Below are 15157 nucleotides of genomic sequence, written 5' to 3' on the forward strand. Positions count from 1 at the left end.
TACTAATCGCATATGTCAGCACTGTACATATGCGATTAGTTTCGGCGCAATGTGTGGCAGGATCGGATGTACCGTCAGAGGTTGGTACATCCACCCTTTATCTCTTTCCACAAGTCTTAGTACATCTATCTGCCCCTGGTATAATAAAGAAAACTGCACATTTAGGTCTGATTTAGAGTACAACCTACTGTACATTTGTTTTTGTGTGTAATATACAAATTCTTATCCAAATGTACACCAAAACACGTAAGCACACATTTATTTGTAGATTTCTGCATAATGTTGTACTGTATCTCGTTTTGCCTGGAAAGACAGTACCGGGGAGGCCCAACCTAGTACAGAAGGGTGTGTCACATAACTGTACGCATCCGCAGTTACGCATCATAGAAGGTATATATCAGGCCTGGCCAACCTGTGGCTCTCCAGCTGTTGTGAAACTACAAATACCAGCATGCCCTGCCACAGTTTTGTTATTAGGGAATGCTAAAACTGTGGCAGGGCATGCTGGGACTTGTAGTTTCACAACAGTTGGAGAGCCACAGGTTGGCCAGGCCTAGTATATATCATGCTGGTGCAGTGATACACTATGCTGGTGGCTAGCAGCAGGACTATGTAGCTACTACTGATTGGCTGATTGCGTATTGACTCTGCTGATGGCTAGCAGCAGCACTATGTGGCACTTCTGATTGGCTGATTTTTGTATTGACTCCTCCTATTGTAACATTTGTATGTAGAGTCACATTCTTTATATGTCCAGCTGCATCTGCACAGTATAAAAATACTTCATGTAGCATATTTAGATACTGAGCAGTAAAAAAACTGCTGGCACTACTGCTATTGAACGTCTTAGATGTATTTGATAAGAATTCTAATTAAGCTATTAAAAACAGTAAATATTCATACCTTATACCATTTTAGTTGCACATTTGAGGGATCTTTCGTAAAGTCCTTTAGATCTGGACAATATATGTGAAAGTCTGAGTGTTCAAAGGTAAATTGTGGATATTCAATATCAGGCAATGATGTTACTGTATCACTCATGACATTCAGAGACATTGATATTTCAATGCAATAGGATGCATTTCTGAAATGAAATATATTAATATTATAAGAAACAACTATAATATAACTTCAAGATAAAAAAGAAAATGTTGTTTGCATTAGTGGAAATGGGGTTTGATTCAGGTTGGATCGCAATCACTAACATGACATGGAAGGGAAGTGGGGGGATGTAATAAAGTGTGAGAATCCAAAACTGAGAGATTTTGTGAGAGTTCTCCTGTTTTATTTAAACAGTGGCAATCATTTACATAGCAAAATGAGCCTGGTTTTGACAAGTAAATGATTGCCACTTAAAAAAAAAAAAAACAGGAGAACTCTCACAAAACCTCTCACTCTGTCACTACGTCCCTGCTGACCCTCTCTGTCCCTACATCCCTGTTGCCCCTCTCTGTCCCTACGTCCCTGCTGCCCCTCTCTCTGTCCCTGCTGCCCCTCTCTCTGTCTCTACGTCCCTGCTGCCCCTCTCTGTCCCTACGTCCCTGCTGCCCCTCTCTGTCCCTAAGTCCCCGCTGCCCCTCTCTGTCCCTACTGCCCCTCTATCTGTCTCAATGTCCCTGCTGCCCCTCTCTCTGTCTCAATGTCCCTGCTGCCCCTCTCTGTCCCTACGCCCCTGCTGGCCCTCTCTCTGTCCCTACTGCCCCTCTCTCTGTCCCTATGTCCCTGCTGCATCTCTCTCTCTCCCTACGTCACTGCTGCCACTCTCTCTGTCCCTACTGCCCCTCTCTCTGTCCCTATGTCCCTGCTGCATCTCTCTCTCTCCCTACGTCCCTACTGCCCCTTTCACTGTCCCTACATCCCTGCTGACTTTCTCTTTGTCCCTATGTCCCTGCTGCCTATATCTGTTCCTACGGGATCCAGTCAGGATCCTGATGGTCGGGACCCCTGGCATCCTGACAAGGATAACCATCTCGGTGCAGGAATTTCGACTGTCAGTATCCGGAATGAGCAAGGCCTGGGATGCCAGACAGGTAAGCTGTGGGGGATGGGGGTGGGGTTAGTATTAGGCTGGGGGGTAAAGGAGGATTAGGGTCAGGCTGCGGGGAGCGGGGGTTAGGTTTAGGCACTCCTATGGAGGGTTAAGCTGCCAGGTAAGGGAGAGGTTAGGTTTAGGTTGTGGAAAGGAGGGGGTTAGGGTTAGGCTGCCCCCCGCACCCTGAGGGTTAGGTTTAGCTGGAAGGGAGGGTTAGGACGAGGGGGCCATTGGGGTAAGGTAACTATACTTACCTTGCCCATGGGATTCTAAGCATCAGTTTTTTGACCACCGGCATCCCGACTACTAGCATTTCCTACCCAATGTGTTCCTACGTCCCTGCTGCCTCTATCTGTTCCTACGTCATTGCTGCCACTCTCTTTGTTCCTATGTCCCTGCCTCATCTCCCTAAGTCCCTGCTGTCTTTCTGTCTTTCCCTACGTTCTTCTGTCTAGCTATTTGTCTCTACATCCCTGCTGCCTCTCTCTCTGTTTCTAGTTCCCTGTTGCCTATCTGTGTCCCTGTGTCTTTGCCGGCACTCTCTGTGTCCCTACTGTCACTCTTAAGTGTCCCTTCAGACACTCTCTGTCTCTATGACCCTTCCGCCACTCTCTATGTCCCTGCTGCCCATCTCTTTCTGAAGACCTGAGTTGAGGGGTCCCTTAAAAATGTTGCTATGGGGCCCACAAAGTTCTAGTTATGCCCCTGTGAAGAATCCTTATTTCATGAGAGAACCCTGGCCTCTTGGTAACATCCTGTTTGGCCCCTTATGCTTACAATGATAAACCCAATGGTTGGACGTGCAGTCATGGACCTACTTCTAAACCTCTAATGATTGGACCATTATGCTGTAGTTCTTATTCCTAAGCAATTTTTCCTACAGAGATGTATAGTACAGTTTTGTCTTTTCCTCAATAGGACCTATTATTAGTTACTGTTAATTGATGTGTTCTGCTAGATGCATAGTGCAGGAAAAGTTGATACATACCAAGAGGATAACTATATGGTACATATGAAAATAGTGTAGCATACCTCAGGACACAAGTATAGAGTCCACTGTCCTCTAATGAAGCTGGCAGGAACCACAAGGCTTCTTCATTAGTCTGTATTCTAGATCTATTTCCAATATTTACATTTTCAGAACCATTTGTAGTCCAGTCCAAATGGAATAGTCCTACAGAAAGGTCCAACTGAACATACTGGAAGACTGGGCACTTGATGATTGCTGGTTCTTCATTCAGTACATAATAACCTAAAGAATGTGTGATCTGCGCTTGACATTTTTCTATATAAATAACAAAAAGGAGATCAGTATAAAAACATCTTGAAAAAACAGAAAGGAGTCTAGAAAAAGTATTGGAAAGGTTTATTCAAATCATCGCTTTCAGTGTACACAGCATCATAGTTTGCATATTTCAAACTCTGAAGAGTCCATACATTTTAGGACTAATCATTGTAAGTGTTTCTGACCATTCTAATTTCTGTTTGTCTATTTTCTTAAGTCAGCAGTAGTTCCCTTTCCATTCCAATTGGCAGGAAGCCCAGTACAGGGCATTAGATCATCTAGCTGAAGCACAGGTGTGTTAATTGAATAACACAATGAAGGTACAGGTAGTACTAATAATTCCTGAGTGTATCTTAAAAACACACATTGTTAGGGTACCATGTGGACAGAGTTTGGGAAACACTATCCTAGATCAAAATCTGTTTCTTACAGAGTAAAATAATGTCTATATAAAATTTAAAGTGGAATGAATGAATCACTCAATTAATCAACGAACGTAATATGTCCAGCATGGTATTTCATCATATCGCTAAAATGATAAGGGGGTGGGTTTACTATAGTTTAAATATGGGCATTGGTTTTGTGATATATTTATATAATATTAGCTTTAAAAAGGTCTTTGGTCTTGTGACTGAAACGTTAGTTACAGATGGAGCGTGGCTGTATCGCAGGTAGAGGCGTGCGGCGTGCCTCGGCACGGCGGTGAGCGTCATTTTATGAGGCACAAAAAGCTACACTCCCTCCCGAAAAGAAGGTACAGGTTGAGTATCCCATATCCAAATATTCCAAAATACGGAATATTCCGAAATACGGAATTTTTTGAGTGAAAGTGAGATAGTGAAACCTTTGTTTTCTGATGGCTCAATGTAGACAAACTTTGTTTAATACACAAAGTTATTAAAAATATTGTATTAAATTACCTTCAGGCTGTGTGTATAAGGTGTATATGAAACATAAATGAATTGTGTGAATGTACACACACTTTGTTTAATGCACAAAATTATTAGAAATATTGGCTAAAATGACCTTCAGGCTGTGTGTATAAGATGTATATGTAACATAAATGCATTCTGTGCTTAGATTTAGGTCCCATCGCCATGATATATCATTATGGTATGCAATTATTCCAAAATACGGAAAAATCCGATATCCAAAATACCTCTGGTCCCAAGCATTTTGGATAAGGGATACTCAACCTGTACCTTCATATCAGAGATTACGCTCTAGTGTTAAATGTCTGACCATATGAACAGAGTACAGAGTAGAGTGCAAATAGTGTAATGTAACTAAAGAATGTCAACTTGTAGTAACAGATACACCCCTGCAGTCAGTGAGCTTCATCTTTCTCAGATATGCATTGCACATTCCTAACTTTATGTATGGATTGTGTTATTGGTGTTTTCCCTGCTACATTATTTGCACACTCTTCTTGGAATCCATGTCTTGGCAACAGTTTAATGTTAAATTCACAAGAAACTTTTTATTTTCACATTGCGAATTTAGGTGAAAATTATTTATCACATCCGCATTAATTCCTAAATAAATCCTTATTGTGATAAATAGCCCCTTAATTCACTATACTGAATTCTTGAGAGGATGTGGACTTTAAGTAACAGCACCACAAATGGAATTGTATGAGGGACAGTGGACACAGAAACATGAGGTCCTGGTTTTCATTTATTTTGTACAAATAAGTGAGCAAAAAAAAATAAAAGTGTATACACACAAGGACGATATCAGATTCGGACACATTGTTCACAATATCGTCCAGTGTGTATGCACTATGTCGCTGACAATGCGCTTTCCCACACATCATCAGTGTCATCCTCCGTTGGACCTTCATGCAAGTTCAAGGGCCGTCATCGCCAGCGACGGCCATGCTGCCGAATGGAGCGTGGCCCCCGCTCCCCCTGCCGTAGCTCGTCACTGCCAGCATCGGCAAGTGTGTATGGGTCCTGCCAGGTTCCATTGCTGATGACATCACATCAGCACAGCGAAGAGACAGATAAAGGGAAATTATTTGTATAATTGTCAGTTATTTTTCAACTTGTCTGCAGCAAGATATTGTTGTGCTGTGTCCTGAAATTCAATCCAGGTGATAGAAGTACCTTAGGAGAAATTATTTGTCAATACAATTAATTGAAAGTAGGGTCTTTTATTAAGTAGGTAGGGATATGGGTAATGACCAATTTCTTTGGAAAAACACTGGATTGATAAATAGACCCCTTATTCTTTAACAGTAGAAAGTCAGAGTCATGGAGAAACTGATCACCAGTGACCTGTAGTCTGGGTGCCTATATATATATATGGAAAAGTACATGGATTTGTAGTAAATAGTAAAGAGTATGGACTGTTTATATGAAGGCCTTTCTGTTCTGTGAGCCCCTACAGTGGGTCCAGCCCAGAGCTGACTGCTTGTGAAAAATATAAATAGGAAGAAACTAAAGTCCAAGTTACGGAGTACTGAAGTGGGCACAATACAACAAGACACGTAGAAGGGAATTTATCAAAGCTTGGACAGAGACATAATTGTGAGATGTAAAGTACTAACCAATCAGCTTCGGTCATTTGTCAAACATTGCTTGCAAAATGTAAGGCAGAAGCTGATTGGCTAGTACTTTATCTGACACAATTTTTTTTCTCTACAAACTTTAATTAATACCCTCCATAAACTGCTAAAAATATATTAACATAACTGTAACATTGATACAGTAGAAATACACAGATTCTTCAAAGTACCGGTAGAAAAATATCCCAGAGGTGAAATAACATAATATAAGTGGGATGCAGTCAATTTACCTACAATAGGAATCCCGACGGTCAAAATACAGACAACCATTGACCAATGGTCAAAATACCGACAAGGTCAAAATACTGACTTGTCAATACACCGACATTAAAAATGTCGACACGGTCAAAATACCGACATTTAAAATGTCGACAGATAAAAAAAATAGACATGTGTTTTTCATGATTTTTTAATCGAAACTGACTTGTTCATACTTTACCATCGCAGTGGACATGGAGGGGGAATATAACAGTGTTCCGAGCGCATTGAGGCACTGTGCCCGAAGCATGATGAGCGTATTGAGCCAAGTGAGGGGACGCGGTACACCTATACAGTGACCAAGTGACCTATGTCGACATGCACAACAAAATTAAAAAAACAAACATGTTGACATTTTGACCTGCCGTCATTTTAAATGTCAGTATTTTGACCTTGTCGACATTTTAAATGTTGGTATTTTGACCTTGTCGGTATTTTGATTGTACGTAAAGCATACTGATCCCATATAAGTATATATCATATAATATTAGCCTTACCATTATTCTTCATGCGGTAAACGCTTAATCCAGATGTCTCCAACAAACAAGTTCCAATGACAATCAATGAAAACCACATATTACTTTATTGAAATTATTCTGTGGGATAAAATGTTAACAACATGGTTTAGTTAATACACAAATAACCCTCTAGGTGCTGCAGAGACGTAACTAGACTTTTTGGTGCTCTGTGCAAGAGAGAGAATTGCATGTGTCTTATGTCTCAGTTGGAAAAATGAGGGAGGGGGTGCATAAGACACATGCCCTCGTGGGGAAGGGGCATGACAAAATACGCACACATTTATAGAACACTGCAAGAAAATGGATTTGGAGATAATCCTCTTTATACCACATTCATGCACTCAACTTGAGAGCTCGTTGTTATACAGTTACAATACCCTTTATTAACGTATTAGCGACGCAGGGGATGGGGGAAGGAGATGGGTGATCAGGAGTCGCTGCGCTACCGTGCAATGCTATGTGCGGTGCCACACTCCACAACACCCTAGTTATGGCCCCAGTGGCGGATCTTGCCACGGGCAAGCAGGACTTTTGCCCGGGGCGCCGCCTTCCGGAGGGCGCCGGCGCCATCCGGAGGGCGCCGCACCATGGCAAGATCCTCCACTGTCAGTGTGCGCCCCCGCTGTGCCCCCCCTCCCGCTGTGAGAAGGGAACCAGACGCTAAGCGTCTGGTTTCCCTTCGTGGCGCTGGTCCTCCCCCGCTCTGAAGGGAATCAGACGCTAAGCGTCTAGTTTCCCTTCATGGAGAGGACCTTTGGTGTGCGGTGCGCGATGACGTCATCGCGCACCGCACAGCATTGTGGCATAGACGCTAGGGGTCATAATTGACCTCTAGCGCTTATGCTGTGCTATGGGAGAGACGTCATGACTGACGTCTCTCCCATAGATCCGAGGAGAAGAGCGGCGCCGGTCTGCAGGGTCTGGAAACAGGAGCGGGGTACAGTAAGTATACTTTTTTTTTCTTTTTTCCCCCAGCGGCGCTACAAATGGGGGGCGTGACTGACCACGCCCTCATGTTAAGCCACGCCCTAAATTTTGCCCGGGGCGCCGAAAGGGCAAGAACCGGCCCTGTATGGCCCTGAGGTGCCGAGTTCAGTGCTAATCTTAGTTGCTGTCAAAGTTTTTATCAGGTAAGTGCAATGTTATAAATAAAAATTAACAACACGTCTATATTAGAAACAAAGACTAAATGATCACTTTAATATTATATGCCTGCAGCCAAATCTGTCTATAATCAATATTTTGTAGGTATCAGTAAACTATCACACAAAATCCTTTTTTCTGAATTTGCTCCTGCATCATTTCAAACGGAACACAATGCATGCAAAACAGTCTGAAAATACTACAGGGCCACTGATCTCTGTGCCTGCACACCTCTGCTGTTCACACAGACACCAGCAGAATATGTGGGTCAAAAGAAAATGATGATAAACTACCAATCAAGCTGACTACTGTATGTGACCGCAAACACTTATCAAGCAATATGTTTAAAGCAGTATATTGTTAGGGGTATACTTACTAAAGGTTGATTTTAATCGATTTTGATTGATTTCAGATCAATTTTATTCAATGATGGGCTTCCAGGTCTAAAACACACATTTACTAACTTTTCACAATGAATATAAAAAAAAATAATCTGTTAGTAATTGTGTGTTTTAACCCTGAATGCGCAACATTGATTAAGATCGATTTTAATCAATCTGAAATCTATCAAAATCGATTTAACTATACCCTTAGTAAATGTACCCCTTATTCTGTTCCATGTGGAATGTTATCTGAGCAAATTCAAAACATCTGCACAACCCTTTAGTGCAGTGGTTCCCAAACTGTGTGCCGTGGCACCCTGGGATGCCTTGGGACACTTGCAGGGGTGCCTTATATTGGTGGTCCAGGACCAATTCAAATTATTTATGGTCAATGTAATAAGCAAAACCAGTGCTGGTGGCTGCCAGTCATAAAATATGACGTCTCAACACAATTTACTTAATTTAATATATCTTTTCCAAATTTCTCAATAAAAAGAAAACTTTTGGCCTAGGGGTTCAGTGAAAACAATTCTGATACTCTAGAGTGCCGTGATTCAAAAAAGTTTGGGAACCACTGCCTTAGTGAAAACAAATGCTGTAAAAAATACCTCTGTTTAGTGGGAACATAATAGTTCATTTAAAGCTTTGGTACTAGAGCAAATACCTATAATTATGATGTAGACACATTTCAGTTGTGGTATAAAATGCAGCAATTTCCATAAAAATAACACTTATCTGAGGTAGTAGTAATAATGGTAAAAGTAATGTAAAAGACAAAGAGATGGGCTATACAGATTTGACAGTTGTCATTGTAGAACAGGCAGCCTTGTTACCCCTTCAGTATATATGTACCACTGAAGTCTGTTACAACAGTTTACATGGGATAAAATAGGGATTAGGTTTTAGACATTAAATTATTATATACTGTATTCTCTGAATGAAATTGTAATTAAGGTAGCAAAAAAAACCCACACAAATTCTAAAATTGAAATAAATCATATTTTCATTGAAATTAAAATAAAAAAACAACGAAGATTTTTATAATATATCATGCAATCTATTAGCAATATATTTGTCATACAAATACTGAAGTGAATGAGATAAGTAAAAATAAAATTGATCTTACCTCAGTTAGGGAAATTCAGTGCTTTTCTTTTCTGTGTAGCTAGTTAGGTCCTTGAATTTTGTTTGTTGATTGTATATAAATAAGTGTTTACAAAAATGGTCCAATGCATTTATCTGCGCAGTACTAAATGTGTGGCCATTAAACATATGCATAGAGTGCATGTAATATATACCTCTGCGTGCATGGTGGAACTTCCTCAGACATTTCTCAATAAAAATTGTGTCTAAAATAGTGCAGACTTTTTCAAGATCCCCTCAATATCCTGATTGTGCAAGTGAGGACATGTGAAGGGAAAGCACAGAGCAGGTTCCTTATTTATGATACAAAATAATAAGTGCTAAGAGTCTCACTTCCATGATATATATAAACTTGCTGCTCACCAGTGAGGGCAGTTTGTTTAATTTACTGATGTATATTATTAACACATACTGTATGTACTGTACAAGGAAAGATTTAGGGGGAGATGTACTAAGCAGTGACAAAAGTGGAGAAGTGAGCCATTGGAGAAGTTGCCCATAGCAACCAATAAGCTGCTCTGTATACTTTTATAGTATGCAAATTATAAATGTTACATCAATGCTGATTGGTTGCCATGGGCAACTTCTCCACTGGCTCACTTGTCCACTTTTATCACTGCTTAGTACATCTCCCCCTAAATACAGATTAAACCCAATGTTTAGTGGCCAGCTAATTGTTCTGTGAAAGTCGAGCATAAAGAAAAAAGTTTTGGAATTGTAAACAAATTGTGGGTTTCAAAAAATTTTTATAGCAAATTTGATAGAACTGTCAAACATATAAGCCCTCTACTACACTGTATTTTATTAACAGTGGTAGGCTTTTGGTTTCTTAATGCTACCTTCACAATTCCAAACTCTCAATTACAGTAAGGAAAGGTGACCTAAAAATACCCAAAAAGCATCCAAAAGTGGATGGCTTTCTGGCACTGGCACTTTTTTAATAAGCATAGTCATCTTTTCTTTTTCTAAGACCTTTTTGTTTTTAAAATATTTGAAATGAACATTTAATTAAAATGATTTTTTGCACCTTAAAGGAACGAAAACTCCAATTGTTACAATTACATCTTTGTAAGTTGAGTATATGATTCAATGGGGTAGATTTAATAAAGAATGGCTTGTATAAGCCACCAGTTGACTATAGTTTTAAAACATGGGGAATAAATGGTAACCCAAGCCTGCTTAGCATTTAATCCTATTGCCATTTTAAATCTATCGGTCAAAGCCACCGATGCTCAGCGGTTTTGACAAACTGCACCTTAAAAAATCTACCCCCTTTGGTCTTTGAACTTAAACATGGCCAAAAGTGATATATGAGAAATGATTTACGGGCCTAATTCAGATCTGATTGCAGCAGCGAATTTGTTAGCTAATTGGCAAAACCATGGCCCTCATTCCGAGTTGATCGGTCGCAAGGCGAATTTAGCAGAGTTACACACGCTAAGCCGCCGCCTACTGGGAGTGAATCTTAGCTTCTTAAAATTGCGACCGATGTATTCGCAATATTGCGATTACTAACTACTTAGCAGTTTCTGAGTAGCTCCAGACTTACTCTGCCTGTGCGATCATTTCAGTGCTTGTCGTTCCTGGTTGACGTCACAAACACACCCAGCGTTCGCCCAGGCACTCCCACCGTTTCCCCGGCCACTCCTGCGTTTTTTCCGGAAACGGTAGCGTTTTCAGCCACACGCCCCTGAAACGCCGTGTTTCCGCCCAGTAACACCCATTTCCTGTCAATCACATTACGATCGCCGGAGCGAAGAAAAAGCCGTGAGTAAAAATACTTTCTTCATAGTAAAGTTACTTGGCGCAGTCGCAGTGCGAACTTTGCGCATGCGTACTAAGCGGATTTTCACTGCGATGCGATGAAAAAGAACGAGCGAACAACTCGGAATGAGGGCCCATGTGCACTGCAGGGGGGGCAAATATAACATGTGCAGAAAGATTTAGATTTGGGTGGGGTGTGTTCAAACTGAACTCTAAATTGCAGTGTAAAAATAAAGTTGCCAGTATTTTCCCTGCACAGAAACAATATAACCCACCCAAATTTAACGCTCTCTGTACAGTTTATATCTGCTTCCCCTGCAGTGCACATGGGAAATGATTCCGAGTTGATCGTAGGCCTGCAAAATTTTGCAGGGCTACTATCATGACCATAGACCATAGACATGCGGGGGGACGCCCAGCACAGGGCTATTCTGCCCCGCATGTCAGTGCCGGGCACCCCCACAGAAGTGCAAAAGCATCGCACAGCGGCGATGCTTTTGCAGTTTAGGAGTAGCTCCCAGCCAAAGCAGCTTTAGCGTGCTGGCTGGGAGCTACTCATTGCTCCCCGGCCCGCAGCGGCTGCGTGTGATGTCACCCAGCCGCTGCGGCCCGCCCCCCGAACGGTACGGCCACGCCTACATAGGCCGGACTGTGCCCAAGAAATGGCCGCTGTTTTGCCCACCTCTGCCTGTCAATCAGGCAGAGGCGATCGTAGCACAGCGATGGCCCTCGGCCATCTGGCATGCGCCGGCACACTCTGGCGCCGGCGCATGCACAGTTCTGACCCGATCGCACAGCTGCGACAAACTGCAGCGTGCGATCGGGTCAGAATGACCCCCATGGTTTTACCCATTAGCTAACAAATTTGCTGCTACGATCAGATCTGAATTAGACCCTACATTTCTTCACTTACAATTAATTAAATGATGGGGATGAGGGGACGGCACTCAGAGGATTTTTGAAGATTTGTATTCAAGTAAACATCATAATTACTTCCAGCAACGTTTCGGTGCTAAACAACACCGTCTTCAGGATGTACAAAACATAGTGGACATATATATATATATATATATATATATATATATATATATATATACACACACACACAAATATATCAATATCTTAATCACTGAGCAATTTGGATTATCCCTGTATGTTATATCAGTCTCTAGGATGCTCTCTGTATTGTATATATATCACTGGTATGTTCTCCATATTTTATATTGGTCTCTGGGATGCTTCCTATAATGTCACTAAGATGCTCTTTATATTATATATTGGCCCCCAGATTCTCTCAGCGTTGTATATTGATTACTAGGATCCTCTCTGTATTGTATGGTGGCAACTAAGAGGCTCCATATTTTATGGCATATTGGTTGCTGTGATGCTGTCTATATTAATTATTGGTCACAGGTATGCACTTTGCCTTAAATATCAGTCACTAAGACGCTCTCAGTATTGTATATTCTTTGTATTATATAGTGGTCACTATGGTGCACTCAGTATTTTATGGGGGCTACTAGGTTGCTTTTTGTTTTGCATGACTATCGAAATTATGCTCTTTGTATTGTATAACAGTCTATGAAATGCTCTCTGTGTTGTATACTTTTCTCTAAAATGCCTGTCTTCTAGATAGCTCCATAACTGCTTTGTACTGTTATATAGTTATCAGGGTCGGCTCAGGGTCTTTTTGCGCCCCGGGCGGCCATAGGGGACGTGGCTTCATACAGGGGGCATGGTCAGTTACGCCCCCTGTACAGTAGTAGCGCCGCTGAAATGATGTGCGGTGCGCGATGACGTCATCACGCACCGCACAGCAAAGGTCCTCTCCACGAAGGAAAACTAGACGCTACGTGTCTAGTTCCCTTCGTGGAGAGGACCTTTGCTGTGCGGTGCGCGATGAAGTCAACGCGCACCTCACATCATTACAGAAAAGGTCCTCTACACGAAGGGAAACTAGACGCATAGCGTCTAGTTTCCCTTCACAGCGGGGCAGCGGCAGCGGGGGGCACAGCAGCAGCGGATCTTGCCGTGGTGTGGCGCCTTCCGGAAGGCGGCGCCCCGGGCAAAAGTCCTGCTTGCCCGTGGCAAGATCCGCTACTGATAGTTATCTACAACATATGCTTTCGTGGTGACTACACCTACCATTTAATGTTGCATTGATCTCTCCCAGGAGTAATTATGACAATCAATCCTGTGTGTTGCCCTCTGATACATTTGGCTTAGACTCACCTTGGTGAAGCCAATCCACCCCTGCCAGACCCTATCACTCACCTTTATCAACTATTTCTTCTTTTTTTCATTATATATTGGGATTACAGATACTGAAATATTAAAAGATAATATTAGACAGAGAGATATTGCTACAGTTTACCACTGCTCATCATACATACAAATCTGCATCTAATCCAATGTTTCTGTGGTTGCTGCACTATGGTGGTCATTCCGAGTTGTTTGCTTGCTGCCGTTTTTAGCAGAATAGCGATCAGACTAAAAATGGGCGAATCTGCGCATGCGTATGGGCCGCAGGGCGCACGCGCTAAGTATTTTCACACAAAACTATGCAATATTACACAGGTCCGAGCAACGCTTTTCAGTCGCTCAGCTGATCGGTGAGTGATTGACAGGAAGTAGGTGTCTCTGGGCGGAAACAGAGCGTTTTCCGGGAGTGTGCTAAAAAACGCAGGCTTGTCAGGTTAAAACACAGGAGTGTCTGGAGCAGGGCCGTCTCCAGGCCTACTAGTACCCTGTGCGAGAACATGTAAAAGTGCCCCCCCCCCCCATGTGCGCTCTCCAGGAAAAGTGGGCGTGGCCTCTGGAAAAGTGGGCGTGGCCTCATAACTTCATATTATTAGACTCCAAATAAATAAATATATTTTCACACCCCCTCTACGCACACAATTAACAGCCACAGTAGGGTTCCTTACACACAATGTCTCCAGTATAGTGTCAGATACACATAATGTGCAGTGCCAGATAGACATGACATGCCCCCCATCAGTGCCAGCTACACATGACATGCCCCCCAGCAGTGCCAGCTACACACAATATGCCCCCCAGCAGTGCCAGCTACACATGATAGTGTTCACTTTTTATGGCAGGGTGCTGATCACAGGGAGGGCACATTTTTAAGTTAGGAGGGCAAAATGATGTACATACTGTAATGCTTGGTGCTCATCTACCCTCATGGCAAAGCATGGACAGTGCGCGCCGAAGGCGCGGCGCAAAAAGTTAGGGGCGTTGCTTCGTGGGAAAGGTGCGTGGCCACATAATAGTGGCAATTCGCATTACACCACACAGTAGTGCAGTTGATACACACTGCACAAGGTAGAACCTCCTAGACACTTTGCGCCAGGCAGAGCACGTTAGACACTTTGCGCCAGGCAGAGCACTGAGACTCATTGCCTAGCCACAGACGCCTAGCGGGAACACTACATGATATGCTCCCCAGCCGTGCCAGCTACATGTGACATGCTCCCCAGCAGTGCCAGATACAGAAATGCCCCCACAGTGCCATAAATGCCCCCACAGTGCCAGATACATAAATGCCCCCACAGTGCCAGATACATAAATGAACCCACAGTGCCAGATACAGAAATTCCCCCACAGTGCCAGAAATGCCCCCACAGTGCCAGATACATAAATGCCCCCACAGTGCCAGATACATAAATGCCCCCACAGTGCCAGATATGTCCCCACAGTTCCAGATACATAAATGCCCCTACAGTGCCAGATACAGAAATGCCCCCACAGTGCCAGATACAGAAATGCCCCCACAGTGCCAGATACAGAAATGCCCCCACAGTGCCAGATATGCCCCCACAGTGCAGATATGCCCACACAGTGCAGATATGCCCCCACAGTGCCAGATAAATGCACCCACAGTGCAGATATGCCCCCACAGTGCCAGATAAATGCCCCCACAGTGCCAGATAAATGCCCCCACAGTGCAGATGTGACCTCACAGTGTCAGATAAATGCCCCCACAGTGCAGATATGCCCCCACAGTGCCAGATAAATGCCCCCACAGTGCCAGATAAATGCCCCCACAGTGCCAGATAA

At 42.9% G+C, this 15157-nt stretch overlaps 1 protein-coding gene and 1 long non-coding RNA gene across 3 annotated transcripts in view; one reads left to right on the plus strand and one right to left on the minus strand.

Moving 5' to 3' along the window:
* The window catches only part of LOC135024051 (interleukin-1 receptor type 2-like), a 42947-nt gene extending 29538 nt beyond the window's left edge, over positions 1 to 13409 (minus strand). The window contains exons 1-4 of one of the 2 annotated variants that reach the window (XM_063953436.1): positions 13370 to 13409; positions 6642 to 6740; positions 3065 to 3317; positions 904 to 1084 (exon numbers count right to left, since the gene is read on the minus strand). In XM_063953436.1, the coding sequence (XP_063809506.1) occupies positions 904 to 1084; positions 3065 to 3317; positions 6642 to 6720 (513 nt within the window). In that variant the 5' untranslated portion in view covers positions 6721 to 6740; positions 13370 to 13409. Of the gene's footprint in view, positions 1 to 903; positions 1085 to 3064; positions 3318 to 6641; positions 6741 to 9314; positions 9597 to 13369 lie in introns of those variants that run through there. The other variant, XM_063953435.1, reaches the window with a different exon arrangement.
* LOC135024077 (uncharacterized) overlaps positions 1396 to 15157 on the plus strand; it is a 100257-nt gene continuing 86495 nt past the window's right edge. Inside the window, exon 1 of the long non-coding RNA XR_010220953.1 lies at positions 1396 to 2030. This is a non-coding gene — a long non-coding RNA (uncharacterized LOC135024077). The remainder of the gene's footprint in view (positions 2031 to 15157) is intronic.

Source organism: Pseudophryne corroboree, chromosome 2 (genome assembly GCF_028390025.1).
Source record: "Pseudophryne corroboree isolate aPseCor3 chromosome 2, aPseCor3.hap2, whole genome shotgun sequence".
NCBI classification, from domain to species: domain Eukaryota; kingdom Metazoa; phylum Chordata; class Amphibia; order Anura; family Myobatrachidae; genus Pseudophryne; species Pseudophryne corroboree.